Source organism: Ictalurus punctatus, chromosome 2 (assembly GCF_001660625.3).
Source record: "Ictalurus punctatus breed USDA103 chromosome 2, Coco_2.0, whole genome shotgun sequence".
NCBI classification, from domain to species: domain Eukaryota; kingdom Metazoa; phylum Chordata; class Actinopteri; order Siluriformes; family Ictaluridae; genus Ictalurus; species Ictalurus punctatus.
The window spans coordinates 20,379,928-20,400,909 of NC_030417.2; the positions used below are offsets into that span (position 1 = coordinate 20,379,928).

The window sequence follows — 20,982 nt, forward strand, 5'->3', positions numbered from 1 at the left end:
CAACACTATTCAGTATATACATCAGCGAATTGGCCTCCACTTTAGAGCGGTCTTCAGCGCCTGGTCTCACTCTGCACCTCTTAGAGATTAAACTCCTGCTGTCCCCCACCTCTGGGTCTACAGCAGAACCTGGACCTGCTGCAGCAACACTGTCAGACCTGGGCCCGACAATCAACCTCAAAAAGTATTGTTGAATCTATGTGCGTTTGTTTCTACTTATTTATTTCTGTAGTTATTTTCTAATTTGTCTGTACCTAAGCTTTAGCAATACAAATATGAAGATTTGTCAAACCAATAAAGCAACCTTTTGAGTTTGACTTTGATAGACAGACTGAGAGTGAGACAAAAAGGGAGAGAGGGAAAGAGAGACAGACAGACAGGCAGGCTGATAGTGAGACAGTGAGAGAGATACAGAGAGGAAGCGTGAGAGAGCAATAGAGTGTGAGAGAGCACTAGACTGAGAGTGATACAGAAAGAGAGATACACAGAGGAATGAGACACTGACAGCGATAGACAGACTGAGCATGAGACAGAGATAGACAGAGAGAAAGTGAGGCAAAGAGAAATACAGAGAGCAAGAGTGAGACAGGGAGAGAGATAAGGAGAGGAAGAGTGAGACACAGAGAGAAAGATACAGAAAGGAAGAGTGGGACAGCCAGAGAGACATAGAGTGACACAGAGACAGAGAGAGATACAGAGAGGAAGAGTGAGAGATTGATAGAGAGAGAGTGAGACACAGCGAGGAAAAGTGAGACACAGAGAGAGATTGACAGACTGAGAGTGAGAGAGATAGACAGAGTGAGACAGAGAGATAAAGAGAGGAAGAGTGAGATAGAGATAGACTGAGAGTGAGACAGAGAGACACAGAGAGGAAGAGTGAGACAGAGAGAGTTTGGAAATATTACAGATTCAATTAAAACTCAGCAGGAAATCTTGACAAAGTGCTGCTGTATTCGAGTAAAATATTATCATTTATCATGTAGTGTGTTTTAAAGCCTCTGGAGTCAGAGTGCAGAACTGACTGTCCAAACAACAACAGGAAAAAAAACACGAATAATGTTGGTTCAGCTTAAAATGATATATTAGAATTTGAAGAGCAGTTGTGTTATTGAGCTGCCACCTAGTGTTCACTTGTAGGAACAACACAACACTTGTAGGAACAACACTCACCTATCGCATCACATTGTCATTTTTAAGAGTGTAACTGGATTCCTGAATATGCCAGGTGTAGAATTTTCCAGGTGTTGAATTCTCTGTAACAGCAGCACTGACAGTAGTGCAGCTGCAAATCTCAGGTTTATATTAATGCTCTTGTAATAAGTAATAGTTTCTAGTAACAGCTCATTCACAGGGACTTGTACTCTAAACTAAGACTCATAATAAACAAAATAAAAATAAAAATGTATTGTTTAACAAAGTAAAATATAATTGTTGATGTGTTGCTTTTTGTTAGGAGACATTTATTTAACATTTATGGAAGGAGTCTCCTGTGTCAGAGAGCGAGAGAGAGAGAGAGAGAGAGAGAGAGAGAGAGAGAATGAGGGTTTATCGCAGCTTGTAGTCCTATTTAATGGCATTTTTGAATGTTTTTGTCTGAAAATCTTCAGTGCATCCCTAATAAATCGTGTGTAATCTTTGCTAAGTCAAACACAGTGATAGATTTTGTTTCACATGAATAAAGAGGCAGAAAGCGGGGATATGCCGCATCAGCGCATCTTTCAGGCAGGAAACTCAAGACCATCGATTACTAGTGTGAGATGGAGGAAGGGGCGGGTCTTCCAGGGGGTCAGTTCATATCGGCGAGTTCAAAACACTTACACACCTGTCAATCACTCCAGATTCATGTGTCAGTTAATTGAACTGCTGTTTTTATTCGTGCGTGCGAGTGTGTGTGTGTGTGTGTGGGGGGGGGACTAAGAGGGGAGTAAACCTCAGACATTGTTGCTCCTCACATTTAAAAATCATGTCATATTCGTAACTCTTTATAGTTGTAAGTTGTATTCTTATAAACACAAACACACTCAACTTCTCTGTCCAAACTACAGCTCTCTGTTCTCAGGTGAACGATGCAGTGCTCTTCTGCCCCTCAGTGGTGCTGGCAAGTATTACATCTCCAGCCGTCCAGTGTGAGTCGAGTCCCAAACGGAGTGCAATTTGATTCTTTTGGTTCATTTGATTTAGTTTTGTTTTCTTATTGTATGGCAGTGAAACAAACCATAAAGCAAGAGAAAATCACCAGAGATTACTGCTGATGATTACTGCACACCAAAGTGATGCAAATATATATATATATATATATATATATATATATATATATATATATATATATATATATATATATATATATGCAATATATATGCACATATGTATAATTACACATAAGCTGAGAAATCAAATGTTTTATTTTATTCATGATTTTAAAACAAGTTCACTACATATGTTCACTACATAGGGTATTATACAGTACTGAACTAGGACACTCAATCATTTGGGATTCAGCCAGAGGGGAAAACATGAATGATTTTTATGAACGTAATGAAGTAAAGACCCATAAGAAAGATTTTGTAATTTTGCTTTTACACAAGTAGGAGTGAAAGTGTCCAAATAAAACCGCTCAAATACAATTTAGATGAAAAAAGTAAAAATCCCATTGCTGCTGAAGATCCTGCTCTGATATAAAAACAAGAACAGGGTTAGGGTTTAAATCAGTGGATTTAAAAACATCTTTGTGAAGGTTATACCTGGCAACCCATGTAGGTAAGATGCTGCTGCTGCTGTTTTATCTTAAATGTGTAATTCTGTGTACTGAATTGTGATATTTCTCTTATTCTCTCTCTCTCTCTCTCTCTCTCTCTCTCTCTCTCTCTCTCTCTCTCTCACTCTCTCCAGTGGAGGCCGAGTGTCTGAGCTATAAAAGAGAAGATGTGTGTGTCCTCAAGAATGGCCTTGGCAGTGGGTTTTCCAGCTCCGTGTCCACTGCGTGTGTCCACTCGGAGCATGAGTGGGTGTTTCTGATTGGCCCTCCGGCCCACACCGTGCTGCAGTGTCGCCGCATACTTTAGTGTGTGCAGAGGAACCACACGGTCATCATGATCCGCCGTCAGCAGCAGAATGGCTGGGAAGGGAGGAACCTCGGAATCCACAGATGGGAGGTTATGGAGGGGTGAGTATCTACACACACACACACACACACACACACACACACACACACACACACAGTCGCACATCATCAGCTTACATCATCACATTACTAATTATTACATAAATAAATACAAATGTAATTTGTAATTAGTAACATGATATTTTATCATGTTCTATTTAGGTGTTTTCAGTCTATAACATAGTAACAACTCATCCACACTTTATAGCTCTCATATCTGCTCAGCCTCTAAATTGTAATATTTTATTTGGTGTAGTATGCATTTTTTGTGAAGACACTGTAAAATAAAATACAGTTACATTTTAATTTCCCACCCAAAACACACAGGAAGGCAAAGTTATTATTATTATTATTATTATTATTATTATTATTAATACAGGTTTTACTTTGTTTGGGATTTAAAACTAAATAAATAAAACATTTGTCTTGTCCGATGTTCATCTATGTGAAAAGTATGCAATACCATTTAGAAAATTTGAACGCATTTTATATTTCAGAATACATTTTCTACCTAGAAATTATGTTTATTATCTATCTATTAGCATATAAAATAATGCATCAGAGTTTTAATAGACAAATACACACCACTTTATTGGGTTAACTGACATTGACATTTATTCTTAGTTGCTCAGTGTGTGTATGATTTTTTTTTTAATGCCAAATGGTCATTTTGAACTGTAAGCTATCTGCCACCTAGTGGCCAGCATCCACAACTACAAAACAAATCGGAAAAATCCATCAATTCATTATCCAATGGCATTTTATTTCAATATAGTTGGATTTTTAAAATAAATTCAGTACGTTTTACGGTAATAATCAGTTTTTTTTTACTTGATTCCTAGGTCTGTATTTAAGAATTATTGCAATTGTACATTTAAGATTATGATCATAAATAATTTCGTACTTGATGAGCCATTTGAACTGCTCGGGGTTGTCTGCACAGCCGTAGTCGGTGGTCCAGGCGTGGCCGATGGTGAATTTGTGGAACTTGAGCATGTCCATGACACCGACCTCGGCCACGGCACAGCCGAACAGTTCGGGACGCTGGTTCACACACGCAGCTGGTGGAACATCAGGACGAAAAAAAGATTAAAGGTCCTGATGTAATAAAGATGCAAAACGACATTAAAAAAAGAAAGAAATAAAAATAAATGTACAACCCAAATTAGAAATTTTCTCTTGAGCAAAATAGCACCGTTTTGTGTTTATATTAATGACTTTGTAACTTGGGCCCTTTCTATCTAAAAGTGTCAAAGAGTCAATGCAAATAAATGTATAAATTAATAAGGCTGAAGGGAAGGTAAAACATTATTTATTAACTCTCTTTAAATAAAGAAGAATGTTTGTGTGTGTGTGTGTGTGTGTGTGTGTGTGTGTGTGTGTGTGTGTGTGTCTGTGTGTGTGTATGTTTGTGTGTGTGTGTTACAGACCCACGAGCAGTCCACCGTTAGAGGCTCCGTTGATGGCAATGCGGCTCGCCGTGGTGAAGCCCTGCTGGATCAGAAACTCAGCCGCGCACTGAAAGTCATCAAAACAATTCTGCTTATTGGCCAAGGTTCCCGCTGTAACACACACACACACACACACACACACACACACACACACACACACACACACACACACACAGCCAGCTTTACATCATTAAATAATCAAGTATTTTAATGTAATTTCTTTTTCGGGCATTTTTTATATTCATTTTAATGGAGCTTGAAAGTAGTAGATTCTTAATAATAATAATAATAATAATAATAATAATAATAATAATAATAATATATTTATATAAAATATTTCTAATCACTTCATGCATTTGTGTTTATTAAACTATTCATAAAACGATATAAAAATGCATTTTTATGACAAATTAGCCAGGGTTGGAAAAATCTATTTCATAACACACACACTTACACAAGGTCTTAACTAAACACTGGACCTAATAAACAAATAATCTGTTTTGTCTTCTTTTTAGCTGAAAGATTTTCATTATATCAGAGAGACACAATTTTAACATTTTGACAGTCTGTTCTCTCTTTGTATATAAATGATCAAATACAGGTTTGTATTTATAATATTTCAATTTTAAAAACCGTGGGGTGTGTAAACTTTTCCTCTGAACTTAAACTAGGTGTCTCGAGCGGCACAATTTGTCTGTAGGGGGCGCTCTTACACGAGTCATAATAATGCACATTAGAGAAGCGCCAGTTTTATTTATTAAGATTATATTTACATTTATTACGATTTATTAAAGTAATGTTTATTTAAAGGCCCCCCATATATATAGAATATAGAAATTATTCTAATAAATTATGTTATGAAGAATATTATTTCATATTAGTTGTGTTCCTAATTTTATTTTAAAACATTTTGTGTTAATGGTTTTGTTAACACTAACATCACTAATGATGAATTATTGAAGTTTGCATAATGTTTTTCATTCATAGATGGATTCATTAATGTGATCATTTATTATTTAGTTAACACTGAAATAAACCCAAATTAATGCAAGTGTTAATTATTATTACTAATATCACTGATATGGGTTTTTATGTTTGATGGTATATTTATATTTGACGCTGTAAGTAAAATGAATCTGAATCCGCCTCTAAAACTATTTGAGATGTTTTCAGGATGATAGTGCTTTTTTCTGATGTGTTGCAGTGATCTGTATTTTGCAATGATGGATCCCTTTTGACATGAGTTGATTTTAATTGGTCTGCTATTCATGCCCCATACATAGCTGTAGTTCCAGTAAACAATTCGAGTGAATTGTTGGGCATGAATGAAAATGAATGAAAAGTGAAAATACTACAGTCAGATCAGATAGTCATGGCATGCACATGGGTTGTTCCTGAGAAACGCATTACTGAAGTTGCACGCTACTGATCGGGTAGCGAGTATGATGTTTATTTAAAACATCATAACAACACCCATGTTATGATGTTTTGAATAATGTGTGACATGGTTATCAAATGAGGAAAGAGCATCTACACACTAAATCAAACATTTCAACATTAAAAAACTATCAAATAGAATCAATTAACATTTCTCTCTTGGCAATTTTCTGATTTCATGAATATCAGAATCAGGGTAGTAGTAGCTCAGTGGTTATGATGATGGACTACTGATCAGAAGGTTTGAGTTCAAATTCCAGATTGCCAAGCTGCCACTACTGGGCCCTTGAGCAAGGCCCTTAACCCTCAACTGCTCAGTTGTATAAATGAGATAATGGTAAGTCGCCCATGGCAGACAAGGGTGTCTGCTACAATGCCTTAAAAAATTCCTAAAGTTTCCTGCTAGAACATTACCTGAAGTTTCCTGCTAGAACATTACCTAAAATATTCTTGCTAGAACATTACTTGAAATATTCTTGCTAGAACATTACTTAAAAATATTCTTGCTAGAACATTAATTAAAATATTCCTGCTGGAACATTACCTAAAACATTCCTGCTAAAACATTACCTAAAACATTCCTGCTAGAACATTACCTAAAACATTCCTGCTGGAACATTACCTAAAACATTCCTGCTAGAACATTACCTAAAATTATGTCCCGCTAGAACATTACCTAAAGTTTCCTGCTAGAACATTACCTAAAACATTCCTGCTAGAACATTACCTAAAACATTCCTGCTAGAACATTACCTGAAATATTTTTGCTAAAACATGACCTAAAATTAGCTAGATCATTAGCTCGTTTTTATTTAACTGAAATGTATTATAATAATATAAATATTTGAGAGTTATTTATTTATTTATTACTGTTTGACCAAAATCTTTTCTGTAGAGGAAATGTCATACCATATACACAAAATTTAAAAGATTTTTTTTCCCTGTAATCACAATAAATGTCTTTTTTTGTCGTATTAGTTGCCTGTTTTGCCATTTTGCGATCTGAAAAACAGACTGATTGGTGCTTTACTGCGTTAGTCACACATCTGTATAAGTTCACTACTCACTTGAACATGACTGAGATTATATCTCCGTCCTGGGAGATAAACCGACAAATGAATTATTATTAAAAGTTATGTCTAATTGTTGCACCAATCTCCAACTAAAATAATTTACCTCCCTTTAAGGTAAGTTAAATATTAAAGATGATATTAATATAAATCATTCATGTATAAATTCATAACTGACCTTTAAGAAATGAACAGAAGTCTCTTGTCTGAGCACAAAGATGAAAGATATTTTGTATAAATTTATAGAAAGTCACAATTTTACTTGGTGAAAATGTGGAACAGGTTATGGACAGTATGGAGTATTGCTGGATGTTTGAGGACTATTCCATGCTTAGCTTAGTTGCTATTATATTCCTGATTTATTCATATAGGTTTGCATCATGCTTAATTTTTTATACAGTTTGCCAGACAAAAATGAAATAATGGCTTTTTTATGCATAACTAATAGCACATATGACCTGTAACTATCTCCACTGCCCCCTGGCAGACTGGAGTGTTTATAAATCTGATAATGTTTACTGAAGCTAGATTGATGACTACTAAAATACAGTATAGAGCTATAATCAAGACTGCCATTTTGAAGGCCAAGATAAGGAGTTTGAGTCAAGACCAAGTGGGGGTCAAGGACAATTCAAATCCTTAATTTCCACAGGCCTTTCCTTCAGCTATTTGGCTTCATATGAGTGTTATGATGATCAGGCTGGTTTTCTACAAGGAGTTACTACTTGCCTAAATTTGTGTATGCAAAAAGAAAAGGCAAATTATTTTTACTCTCAATCAAGACTAAGACCATATTGAGCAAGACCAATGCCCAAGTCTGAGTACAAATGTCAACAGATCCAAGGCAAGTCGAGTCGATACAGAAAACGTCTCGAGTTCTACAGCCCATTGTACTATTGAAATATTTAACACTAATTTCTTCTTCTTTTTTTTAAATATTGAAATACTCAAAAATTATTTTTCTTTCTTAACATTGAAGAGAGCATATCTCTGTGAGAAAAAAACTGCACAGTGTGGCGGCACTGCACAGGTAGTATATCATTCAGCTAGCAGGCATGGCCTAAAGTTTAATGGAGGGATTGCACATTATGATATGAGCCACACGATTATAAAGTTTTATTTATTTATTCTGCTATTTTATGAAACTGTTTATCTCTGAGACGGTCACTTCAGGTGAATGTGTGATGATTTACACACTCATTTAATACACCGTGATAAACTGGAGGCTGTAAGCTTCCATTATTTGTTAGCAACATTAGCCACGTACCTCTGGTGTAAAAGTAAAGAACTTCAGACAGTAAACACATCATGTCTGATAGACCATCGGAGGTTCTGGGTACCTTTGTGCCATGTCTGACCGTATTCTCCTCCTCCTCGGATGTTGGCCACGGCCAGAATCCCACCCAGGTGTCTGACGAAGAGCAGGTTCGCTGTACTGTACACACACAAACACACACACACACACACACAATAATTTTATATAATTACACAAGCTAGCGTATATATTGCAGTTGCAATGTTGCCAATGCTGCAGTCAAACTCACACACACACACACACACACATACACACACACACACACACACATTAGTGTAGAATACACACTTGTAGTAGGGTTGAATGGCGTTCTCAAAGCCTCCGTATCCGTACAGAAATACGGGGTGTGAGCCGTCCTTTTGTAAACCGCGAGCGTGAACCAGGAACATCGGGATCTTTGTGCCATCTTTACTAGGATAGAAAACCTGCAAAACACATACACACACACAATCATGTTCATTTACTTTATGAGTGGAGTGAATTGAAATCAACAGAGCTTTGACATTTTAGCATTCATCTGTGCTAAATGACATGTAATTTATGAGCAAGTGACTGACACACTGGTATAGGAATCTTCAGTAATTGGTGTGTGTGTGTGTGTGTGTGTGTGTGTGTGTGTGTGTGTATACCTGGCTGGTCTGATAATCTGAGAACTGCACACCCTTCACCTCCACCTGTCTGAACACTGTGGGCTCTGCATCCGGTTTGCTCAGGTCATAGTGGTAGATGATTCCTGCAGGTGAAAGTTCACCCACACACATTATTATTATTATTATTATTATTATTATGTAGATTATGAAGATGAATTATGTACTCCACCAGGTGTGGTGAAGGAGGTGAACTTGTAGAAGAAGTCAGTGTGTTTCTTCTTGCAGCTGAGCCCCGCCACTGTGCCCACGTCTAACAGCAGCTCACGAATCCAACGTCCGGACGAGAGTTCATACAGATGGAGTGTGTCCTTCACGTCACGTACGTAATTCACCAACAGGAAGCTCTGGTTCACACATTCCACAAACCCTACAGGCAAAATAAACAACTCATAAACCAGGATGAATGCAAAAATAATAAATAAAAATAAATCCAGAATATCAGGGCAGGATTAACAAATCCAGATTAACAAAATGTGCATTAGGTTGGATTTATGAGGGAAAATGTCTGTAATGGTTAATTGGGTGGAGTTGTATGAGATTTGAATGATTTTTTTTTTTACTTACTGAGCCCGTGACCATTTCCACCCATGTACACAAAGCTCTGCCCCCAAAAAGTATAGAGTTAGCATGCTAGCTAGAGTTACAGTACCAATAGCAAGCACAGTCATGACATCACTTTCAAGAACACACGGACGTTTGCCTGCTTGAAAGACTAGTGACAAGAAGCCGAGCCAAATAAAAAAAAACACACACACATTCTGGACTGGAAGTCAGGTTTCCAAATTTTAACAAATAAAGATTGACAAAGATTAACAGAATCAGATTTAAAAAACCAGATTAACAGAACCAAGTTTAAGGAAATCCATATTTATAAACCTAGATTAACAAAGACAGATGAGCAAATCCAGATTTACAAAGCTAAACTGAGGACAAATGAACAAAACCAGATTATTAAATCCAGATGAACTAAAACAGATTAACAATGCCAGATATTAAAAAATGTGAATTAAAAAAGACATATTAACAAAGACAGGTTATCAAACTGAGATTAAAAAATCTGAATTAAGAAAGAAAGATTAATAAAACTAGATTACTAAAGCCAGGTTAACAAAGAGACAGAGTTTAACAAAACTAGATTACCAAAAACAGATTAATAACGCATGATTAACTAAACCCTCATTAACAAAACCAGATTTACAAAAACAAGATTAACAAGGCAGATTAACAAAACCAGGATTACAACAAAGCTTGAGTTTAACCAGTGGTGTGAAGAGATAATGATATAATGTATAATGATTAGGAAATCTACTAACACAAATGATCTAGGACATCTTAGGGAGTTTTTCCTTGCCACTGTCGCCACTCAGTGGCTTGCTCAGTTGGGATAAATTCGCACCTTTAATATCTGTATACCATGTTGATATTTCTGTAAAGCTGCTTTGAGACAATGTCTATTGTAAAAAGCGCTATACAAATAAAATTGAATTGAATTGAATTGAATCTAGAAAATCAGTTCAATTGTTGTAATAGTTACTATTATTTTTAAAAATATTTTTGTTTCTTCAATCCCTTCATGTAAACATCATCTACAGACTCCTGACCAGCACTCCGCTAACGACATGCCATGAAAGACCAGCTCACTTTCTAAATAAACACACTGCCAGCTCCACTCTAATCCTGCAGAGTTAGCGTAAAAAAAATCACGTAAATATTAAAAACCAGTATTATCCCCAAAATTCACGCCTGTTAAATTCACACTGCTCACTTCCTCTTTCTCATCCAGAGAAACACAGTGCAGTGAAAGTCCTGAGTCCTCGCTGCGGTCAGAACTTCTGAGAAAAAAGGTCCACTAAATCAACACCGCAGAGGCCTTTCATCATTTTCAGTCGAAACAGGAAACAGGAGTTAGGAAATCAGCAGGAACACCACAGGACAGCAGGTCAAAAGAAACTGCAGAGAAAATAGGAACTGTGTGTGTGTGTGTGTGTGTGGGGGGGGGGGGCGGGGGGGGGGGGGGGGGGGGGGGCGGTGTAACTTTTAGGAAGAGGAGGAACTACAAAATTATTGTTTCTCTCTGTGTTTTTCTGCCTCCCCCGTCTCTCTTTCTTTCTGTCTCTCTCTCTCTCTCTCATCTGTGTCCCTCTCTCATTGTCTGTCTCACTCTCTCGTTGTCCGTCTCTCTCGTTCTGTCTATCTTTCTCTCTCGTTATCCGTCTCTCTCGTTCTTTCTGTCTGTCTCTTATTGAGTGTCTCTCGCTCGTTGTCTGTCTCTCTCCCTCTCTCTCATGTTCTGTCTTTCTCTTCTTTCTGTCTGTCGGTTTCTTTCTGAATGTATGTCTGTGAGTGTTTTGTGTGTGTGTGTGTGTGTGTGTGTGTGTGTGTGTGTGTGTGTGTGTGTGTGTTTACCCAGAACATCTTTCTCGTGTTGAGGGATCAGCGTTCTCCAGTTCTCCCTCTCTGGCTCCTGCAGGTCGATGTTGATTACTTGGTAGTTCGGAGCGTCCAGGTTAGTGCGGAAGGTGAACACAGTGCCCTCGTTGGTCACGTAGGAGTACTGCGCCTCGAACGTTTCCACCAGCTTCACCCACGGCAGCAAACCTACACAGTACACAGAAATAAATGACTCAATATGCACTCGTTTGGACTGCAATTATTTGAATATTACGTGAATATTAAAATAAACGATATTCTATTTTAATTTTATAGGTAAGTGTTATGATTATTCATGCTTGTGTTAAAGTTCATGATTGTCCAATTAAATGCTCTCTAGAATGTATATGCCCCACCCCCGTATCTCGAACGTATCTCGGTGTATCTTGAACGTTATTGGATGTTGTGAAAATCAGTTGAGCACTTCAATGTACAAAATCAAATCACAGCTAAGAAGCCATTAAATGGGGACATTAATGAGTGTATAAAGAACATATACAGAATAATGATGAGTATAATGAATATTAATAAGTGTATAACATTATACACAGCCCCATTGTGTAATTAGATCACATACATCACAGACAATTGTGCTGTTTTCTTACCAATACCCATGAAAATAATCACAAACTGAAACGTTGTTGAGTTTATACAATCTGTAATCAATCCCTTTCAAATATTCCTCATGCAGGAATTTTTAATAATTGAATCCCAAATTGGATTTATGTTCGCTACATATGTGCACTACATAGGGTGTAACGTAATCTACTCCAGTCAGAATAAAACTAATTTATAATAAAAATATTAATAATAAGAGGGTTTTTTTCACACACACTCACCTGAGATGCCTTTGGGAAGCTGGTGTAAGTCGCAGTACCACAACTGGTTAACAGGCTCACAACCCTCAGTGATGCACAACACAGCATAACGTCCATCATCTGATATCTGTACAGAGAGAGAGAGAGAGAGAGAGAGAGAAAGAGATTGAGAGTCAGTACTTTATACTACTACATTCCATGATAATTTTTTATTGGTAATTTTTAATGTACTTGATGTTAATTATGATACATTACACTATAATGTAAAGTTACATGGTGTGTGTGTATGTATATGTGTGTTTATTTGTAGCTGGTAATTAAACCCACTTTGACCCAGCTGAGCAAATGTTGATAAAATATAAAATGATGTGAATAAACCCATAATTAATAATTAAAAAAAAAAAAAAAAAAACGGAAGTAAAAAAAAGTGAAATTAAAGGTTTGTGGTGAGGTCATGTGATAAACCTGAACTCTGCAAACATTAGGCCTCGTTTATCAAGTCTTTTAGCAAAGTTGTGTGTAAAGTTATGTGTAAACGTTTGCGTACGCTCAAACAGAACTGAAATATTCCGCTGGATTTACAAAGGTTTCAGAAATGCTGATTTGCCATTAATGTGCAAACTGTGTTCCTGACACAGCTCATTTGCAATGCCCACAAAACTCCATAAAAGGTAAAGTGCACAGGCAGCTAGGAGCATGAAATGAGCAATCAGAGTAAAGGCTGAAAGGCAGAAGTGGAAGTTCTTTTTACTCACTTCTATACCAGTAAAAATATTTGAATAATATATTATAATATTAATAATAATAATAGTAAGAGAGCGCTAAATCCTCCGTCAGCTGAGGTGTTTGTTTACGGCTTAATGGCTCTGCGCAGACAGACAGTTTATTTTACACCGCCGTTTCCTTTCTCAATTAAATGGTTAATTTTATTTGTTTTAATTTATGGCTGTGTCACTTTCTTCATTTTTTTTATTCTTTAATTTATGCTAATAAAATAAAACACTAGTTTTCACTAAATGTTCTGGATGGAGCTCTGAGTCCCTGAGCGAGTGAACTAGCATGAAGATGTGTTTTTGATCGAGACTCCAAAGCTCTACTATAAGTTGTTCTGGATAGGGGTGTCTGCTAAACACTGCAAATGTAATAAACATACATAGTTTAAACTCCCCAGTATATTCCCGATATAAACATGCAGTAATCCATGCAGATTATATGATTGGAAGTTGATCAAGTCGTCTTCTTATCACACTCAGGACCACGAGTAGGTTACGAAGGTTTTCCGTATTTACAGGATTTTCATCAGTATCAAATCTGTTGTGTAAATGCTTGTACTAATGATTTACGAATAAATCCATTCATATCCAGTTTAATAAATGAGGCAAAATGTTAGTAATCTCTCTCTCTCTGTCTCTCTCTCCATCTCTATCATTTCTAGCACTGGTTTCTACAAGTTTAGGTGAAAAAGTGGGCGTGTCCTTGCTGAGTGAGGTCATGTGACCATGCTGTTTCTCTCACAGTGACGCTGCTGTGCCATTTTGGATTCTCCGGGAACTCGGCCACCAACACGTCCTCTGATTGGCTGGTGCCGATCACATGGTAGTAGAGTTTCTGGTTCAGGTTAGTGGTCGTCTCTGTGCCTGCAGTAAAATTCTTCTTTTTATTATTGTTATTATTGTTGTTGTTGATGATGATGTTGTTACTTAGGCATTAAAAAGAGAAACGTGTACGTTTTTACATTCATGCCTTAAAACAGACACACAGTGTCTAGTAATTATGAAGTAATTATACTTCTGAGTTACAAAATAAAAGTCCAAAACTTTCTTTGTATTTAAAATGTACATTATTTTTTATTATTTAAAAATGAATCTAGCTTTTATTTATCCTTTATTTGTTGTTCTGTTTTCACTAGATTGATAAACAGGATTAAATATTAAACCAGCCTGTGTGTACTGTATATAACTTGCACTGCAGTTTTAATGCTTAAAAACATTTATTATTTAATTAAATTTTATATATATATATAAATTTTTATATATATATATATGTTATATATCTACCACACACACACACATGTGTGCACTCGCACGCACACTCGCACACATACGCACACGTGCAAGCACAAACAAACACACACACACGCACGCAGCATTACCGTCAGCTCTGCCGTGCTGCAGGGGGTAGCAGTTGTAGAAGATGCCCTTGGCATCATGGCTCCAGGCGAGACAGCTGAACTTCACTCTCTCCAGGACATCAGGAAGCTGAGTGACATCATCAGCCTTCATAAACTTCACCGTCACCCAATCAGAACCAGCGCTGCTCAGACCGTATGCAAAATACTCACAGCCCTCTGACAGACGGCCCACTGCACGCGCGCGCACACACACACACACACACACACACACACACACACAGCAGGATGACCAATTCATCAGTGAAGATAATGTGAGATAGACAAGCAGTGTGGGTGTATATACATACAGTATCTCACAAAAGTGAGTACACCCCTCACATTTTTGTAAATATTTGATTATATCTTTTCATGTGACAACACTGAAGAAATGACACTTTGCTACAATGTAAAGTAGTGAGAGTACAGCTTGTGTAACAGTGTAAATTTGCTGTCCCCTCAAAATAACTCAACACACAGCCATTAATGTCTAAACTGCTGACAACAAAAGTGAGTACACCTCTAAGTGAAAATGTCCAAATTGGGCCCAATTAGCCATTTTCCCTCCCCGGTGTCATGTGACTTGTTAGTGTTACAAGGTCTCAGGTGTGAATGGGGAGCAGGTGTGTTAAATTTGGTGTCATCGCTCTCACACTCCCTCATACTGGTCACTGGAAGTTCAACATGGCCCCTCATGGTAAAGAACTCTCTGAGGATCTGAAAAAAAGAATTGTTGCTCTACATGAAGATGGTCTAGGCTATAAGAAGATCGCCAAGACCCTGACACTGAGCTGCAGCACGGTGGCCAAGACCATACAGCGGTTTAACAGGACAGGTTCCACTCAGAACAGGCCTCTCCATGGTCGACCAAAGAAGTTGAGTGCACGTGCTCAGGGTCAAATCCAGAAGTTGTCTTTGGGAAATAGACGTATGAGCGCTGCCAGCATTGCTGCAGAGGTTGAAGGGGTGGGGGGTCAGCCTGTCAGTGCTCAGACCATATGCCGCACACTGCATCAAATTGGTCTGCATGGCTGTCGTCCCAGAAGGAAGCCTCTTCTAAAGATGATGCACAAGAAAGCCCGCAAACAGTTTCCTGAAGACAAGCAGACTAAGTACATGGATCACTGGAACCAGGTCCTGTGGTCAGATGAGACCAAGATAAACTTATTTGGTTCAGATGGTATCAAGCGTGTGAGGCAGCAAGCAGGCGAGGAGTACAAAGACAAGTGTGTCTTGCCTACAGTCAAGCATGGTGGTGGGAGTGTCATGGTCTGGGGCTGCATGAGTGCTGCCGGCACTGGGGAGCTACAGTTCATTGAGGGAACCATGAATGCCAACATGTACTGTGACAAACTGAAGCAGAGCATGATCCCCTCCCTTCGGAGACTGGGCCACAGGGCAGTATTCCAGCATGATAACGACCCCAAACACACTAAAGAAGCTGAGGGTGAAGGTGATGGACTGGCCAAGCATGTCTCCAGACTTAAACCCTATTGAACATCTGTGGGGCATCCTCAAATGGAAGGTGGAGGAGCACAAGGTCTCTAACATCCACCAGCTCCGTGATGTCATCATGGAGGAGTGGAAGAGGATCCAGTGGCAACCTGTGACACTCTGGTGAACTCCATGCCCAAGAGGGTTAAGGCAGTGCTGGAAAATAATGGTGGCCACACAAAATATTGACACTTTAGGCCCAATTTGGAAATTTTCACTTAGGTGTGTACTCACTTTTGTTGGCAGCAGTTTAGACATTAATGGCTGTGTATTGAGTTATTTTGAGGGGACAGCAAATTTACACTGTTACACAAGCTGTACACTCACTACTTTACATTGTAGCAAAGTGTCATTTCTTCAGTGTTGTCACATGAAAAGATATAATCAAATATTTACAAAAATGTGAGGGGTGAACTCACTTTTGTGAGATACTGTATATTCTGTATATATGTGTGTGTGTGTGTATTGTTGAGAACCCACTCTTGAGAGCCACGGTTCCATCCTCAGACAGTGTGTTAGGATCGAAGAACACAGAAGCCGGACTGTTTAGAGAGTTCTGTACGTACAAAACATCCTGATTCTGCAGTCCCTTATTATGGAAGTAAAAATACCTGCGAGGCAACGAGGTCATTACTGAGAGTTATTACAAACAGAAACACAGCGGTTTTATTTTATTTCAGATCGGTTTGTTCAGTGCGCTGAGTGTTGCGTCTTTAACATGACAAGCTACAGTTCATTTTTTGTCAAATTAACTTGAGGAGAGAGAATAAAGAGTGGCTAGTGAGGGAAGGACTGCTTATAGCTGCTATGATGTAAGTGAGAACAGGAAGGAACTTGTTTCACTGATGTTCCACAACTATAAACAGATTTAAAAAAAAAAAAAATTGTAATTATAGGCAGATTACTGTGGAAAAGGAGAGGAATAAAACACTTCAGACTGTGCTGTTATAGGACAATAATCACCTTCACTTAAAATATGATTCTGTGCGTGTGTACCTGTCTCCTCTCTTATAAGGGCAGCTGTATTTGGGGTAGTTGTACAGTTCAGTGAGGCGTTGATGAAACTGCTCTCGAACTTCACACTGATCCAGGAAGGGCATGGTCAGTTTATTCTGCTCCTCTACAAACGCCTACACACACACGCACACACACACACACACACACACACACACACACACACACACACACACACACACACACACACGTTCTCTTCTTAATTTTCTGTTCTTATTACCTGGACCTTATCTTGTATTTTAATATAGAAACATTACACACACTTGTCTTGGCGTGTTTGTTCAAAGTGGACTTTTTTCCTTCAGAAATTTGAATCTTTTTACAAAATGCCACAACAGAGAGTTGCTTTAATATTCTAAAAACCAATTCTACAATTTTTTTTCAAAAATACCTCAACATTCTAAAGTTGGACGTCAAAAAGAAAAACAAATAAATAAAAGGGAGAACATAGAAAAAAGTGTTTCAAAGTAAAAAAACAAACACTCAAACAAAATAACTATGCAGGTCTGAAAATATTGGAATAAAATTAAACCCTCAACATTCTGAAAATAAAAATAAAATTAAATTAAATGTTAAAAGAAATTAAATGTTAAAGAATGAAAATTAAATATAATAACAATCATAGAATCATCAACATTCTAAAATTTATAATTAAAATAATACTAAAATACTATATTTGTAATATTGTTAAAGAGGTTAAATAGAAAACGGATTTATAAACAAATAAACAAACAAACAAACATTCTGAAATGGAAGTAAATAAGTAAATAAATACAGCACCAATTCTGAAAAAGTTGGGACAGTATGGAAAATGCAAAAAAACCCAAACAAAAAGTGTCATTTGAAAATTCAATTCACCCTGTACTATATTGAGAACAAATTATTAACACATTATTTGATGCTTTACTTTGTGAATCTAATATATTTTTGAAAATATACACTCATTTCAAATCTGATGACTCACTCCAAAAAAGGTAGTCGACTGTTCACCACTGTCTATCATCACCTTTACTTTTAATAACACTGCTAAGCGTTTGGACGCTGAAGACACCAGTTGGTTAAGTTTAGCAATCAGAATTTTCCCCAATCCATTCATTATGCATTTCCTCAGCTGTGCAACTCTATAGGGCCTTTATAGCCTTATTTTGCGCTTCATATTGTGCCACAGATGACCTGATGACCTCAAACTGAGACAGGTCATGCTAGCACCCGCACTCTCTGCTTATGCAACCATGCACTTAACTGGCATCTGTGGATGCAGCGGCGAATAGTGTTGACTTACAAAGTTTTACCAAAATATTCCCGAGCCCATGTCAGGATATCCATTACAGACTCATGATGGTTTTTAAGACAGTGACGTCTGAGGAATCGGAGATCACGCGCATTCAGAAGTGGTTTTTGGCCTTGCCCTTTAAACACCGAGATTTGACCGGATTCCTTGAATCTTTTAATTATATTGTGCACTGTAGAAGGTGAAATGCCCAAATCCTACCGATTTGTCTTTGGGGAATGTTGTTCTCAAAGTGTTGGATTATTCGCTGACACATGTGTTGGCAGATTGTCGAGCCTCGACCCATCCTTGCTCTTGAAGGACTAGGCCTTCTTTTTGGAGGCTCCTTATATACTATGATTAGATGATTGCCTCACCTGTTTCACATCACCTCCTTATTTCAACTTGTCACATCACTATTAGTCCTAATTTGCCCCTGTCCCAACTTTTTTGGAACATGTTGGCATCAATTTCAAAATAAACATTTATGTTCCAAAAAACTATGCAGTTGATTAGATAAAACATCAAATACCTTTTTATTTAAATACAAGTTAAAGTACATTTACAAATCACTTCTCTTTGTTTTATCAGCATTTTCCATACTGTCCCAACTTTTTTGGAATTGTGGTTGTAAATGTTAGTAGACATGGTGACCTAATGGGACCAACTTCTACTTCTAGTTTTATTATTATTATTATTATTATTATTATTATTATTATTATTACATCACCTTGGTCTCGTCACTATCAGGGTCCTCCAACCACCAGTACGGATCAGGGATTTTTACACCATTATAGTCATCCACCTGAGACACGCACACACACAGAGAGAGATTCACATAATTTGAAACCTACACTTTCAATCTGAATTATAAAATACATTAAATGTATGCAGGTTTCGTTTCCAGTGAACGCTGTATAAATAACTATCACCCTGGTGACATCTGACCCCTCACACACACACACACACACACACACACACACACACGGTCAGCGTGACTAAGCATGACAACTGGATATAGGAGCGTGAGCTACTCAAACTTTCCATAGGTGTGTGTGTGTGGGGGGGGTGTACATATCAGTTTTTCTTAAGAGAAACTGGAAGAACAAAAGAGCAAGTGTGTGTGTGTGTGTGTGTGTGTGTGTATGCGTGTGTATAAAAGTGAAACCCATGCTCACCTTACTCTCATCTCGTCGTGCTTCGGGGTATTTGAAAGCCATGTAAAAGGATCAGACTGTGTTTTTCTGTCCTTTCAGCTAATTTCTTGCTCGTGTGTGTATTTAGAGTGTGTGAGTGTCCACAGATACTCAGTGAGTCAGTTGCCGAGAGTGCAAAGTGAAAGCAAAAGCAAATCAACTCCCTTGTTCCTCCCTCTCTGTGTTCCGGCCTGACAGGAAGTGATGTGTGATGTCACAGGAGACGGGATGAAATGAAGTATAGATGCAGTAGTGTTTGCTAAAATCTTCCTGGCTGTGTGTTATTGTTATTTAATATTTAATATTTAAATTTATATTTAATATACTTCCAGTGCATATATACACATAAAATTTACAGACAGACTTTGTAATTGTGTGTGTGTGTGTGTGTGTGTGTGTGTGTGTGTGTGTGTGTGTGTGTATATATATATATATATATATATATATATATATATATATATATATATATATATATGCACTCATAAACCTTATCAAAGATATGTTTAACAAACTACATTTTTTGAGGAAAAATAAATGTTCAGACACTACACCTTTGTACACTTTGCTGCAAAACCATTTTGCAGCTTTGTGGTTCTTGCCATAATAAAAGTTACAGTGATCCCTTGATGGAGTCACAATTGTAAAATCTTCCATAAATGAATCTTCCTTGTTGAAATGTCCGTCTTTTCCCGAGGTTTAATTTCTTGGCCAATGAGGAGGAGATTAAATTCTCCTCTAATGCTGTATGCTTCAGTACATTGCTCCATTCATGATTCCTTTGATAGTGTGTAAAGCCCCAGTACTGTTTGAAGAGAAGTAGCTCCATATCATGATGTTTCCACGTGCTTCACTCTGTATATGGAGTTCTTGGTGATATTGGGATCATACGCACAACTCACAGAGTTCTCATAATACAGAAATGTTGACCACCTGAAAGCTTATGTTATGTTAAGCAGATGACATGGCATCCAAAATCATCACTGACTGTGGACACTTCTCACTGGACTTCAAGCAACTTGGTTTCTGTGCCTCTCCACTTTTCCTCCAGACTCTGGGACCTTGATTTCCAAATTAAATGCAAAATTTACTTTCATCTGAAAAGAGGCCTTTGGACCACTGAGCAATGGTCCACTTCTTTTTCTCCTTAGCCAAGGTATGATGCTTCTGACATTGTCCTGGTTCAGGAGTGGCTTGACAATAGGATTGCATCACTGTGACATTTCTGTACTATAATGGACCATATAGAATGTATAGGTGCTTTTCCCCATCGAATGATTGGGACAGGACCATCCCCAGCCCTGTCTAGAGGGGTTGGTAAATGGCCATAAATGGCGTTCGTAAATGGATGGCCGAAGTCTGGGTTACTGAGGACTGGAGAGCTGGTGAGGATCCCTTCGAGGGCCTGGAATTCTTGCTGCGCCTCGTCAGTCCAGCGCACCCAGTCCAGTTGATCCTTCTTGGTGAGATCTGAGAAGGGGGAAGCTAGAGAGGAGAAGTTAGGTATGAACCT

At 37.8% G+C, this 20,982-nt stretch overlaps 1 protein-coding gene across 1 annotated transcript; it reads right to left on the bottom strand.

The window, feature by feature from the left end:
* Positions 1–2,384: 2,384 nt before the first annotated feature.
* Positions 2,385–19,650, bottom strand: LOC108259106 (prolyl endopeptidase). Its single transcript, XM_017458322.3, has 15 exons — positions 19,455–19,650; positions 19,007–19,081; positions 16,989–17,122; positions 16,473–16,603; positions 14,484–14,693; positions 13,847–13,968; positions 12,353–12,458; positions 11,490–11,681; positions 9,253–9,450; positions 9,063–9,166; positions 8,722–8,858; positions 8,459–8,553; positions 4,591–4,722; positions 4,065–4,221; positions 2,385–3,171 (listed from the first exon to the last, which is right to left on the bottom strand). Exons 1-15 carry the CDS (start codon positions 19,494–19,496, stop codon positions 2,877–2,879), a joined length of 2,130 nt encoding a protein of 709 aa, XP_017313811.1. The 5' UTR covers positions 19,497–19,650; the 3' UTR covers positions 2,385–2,876.
* Positions 19,651–20,982: the final 1,332 nt, after the last annotated feature.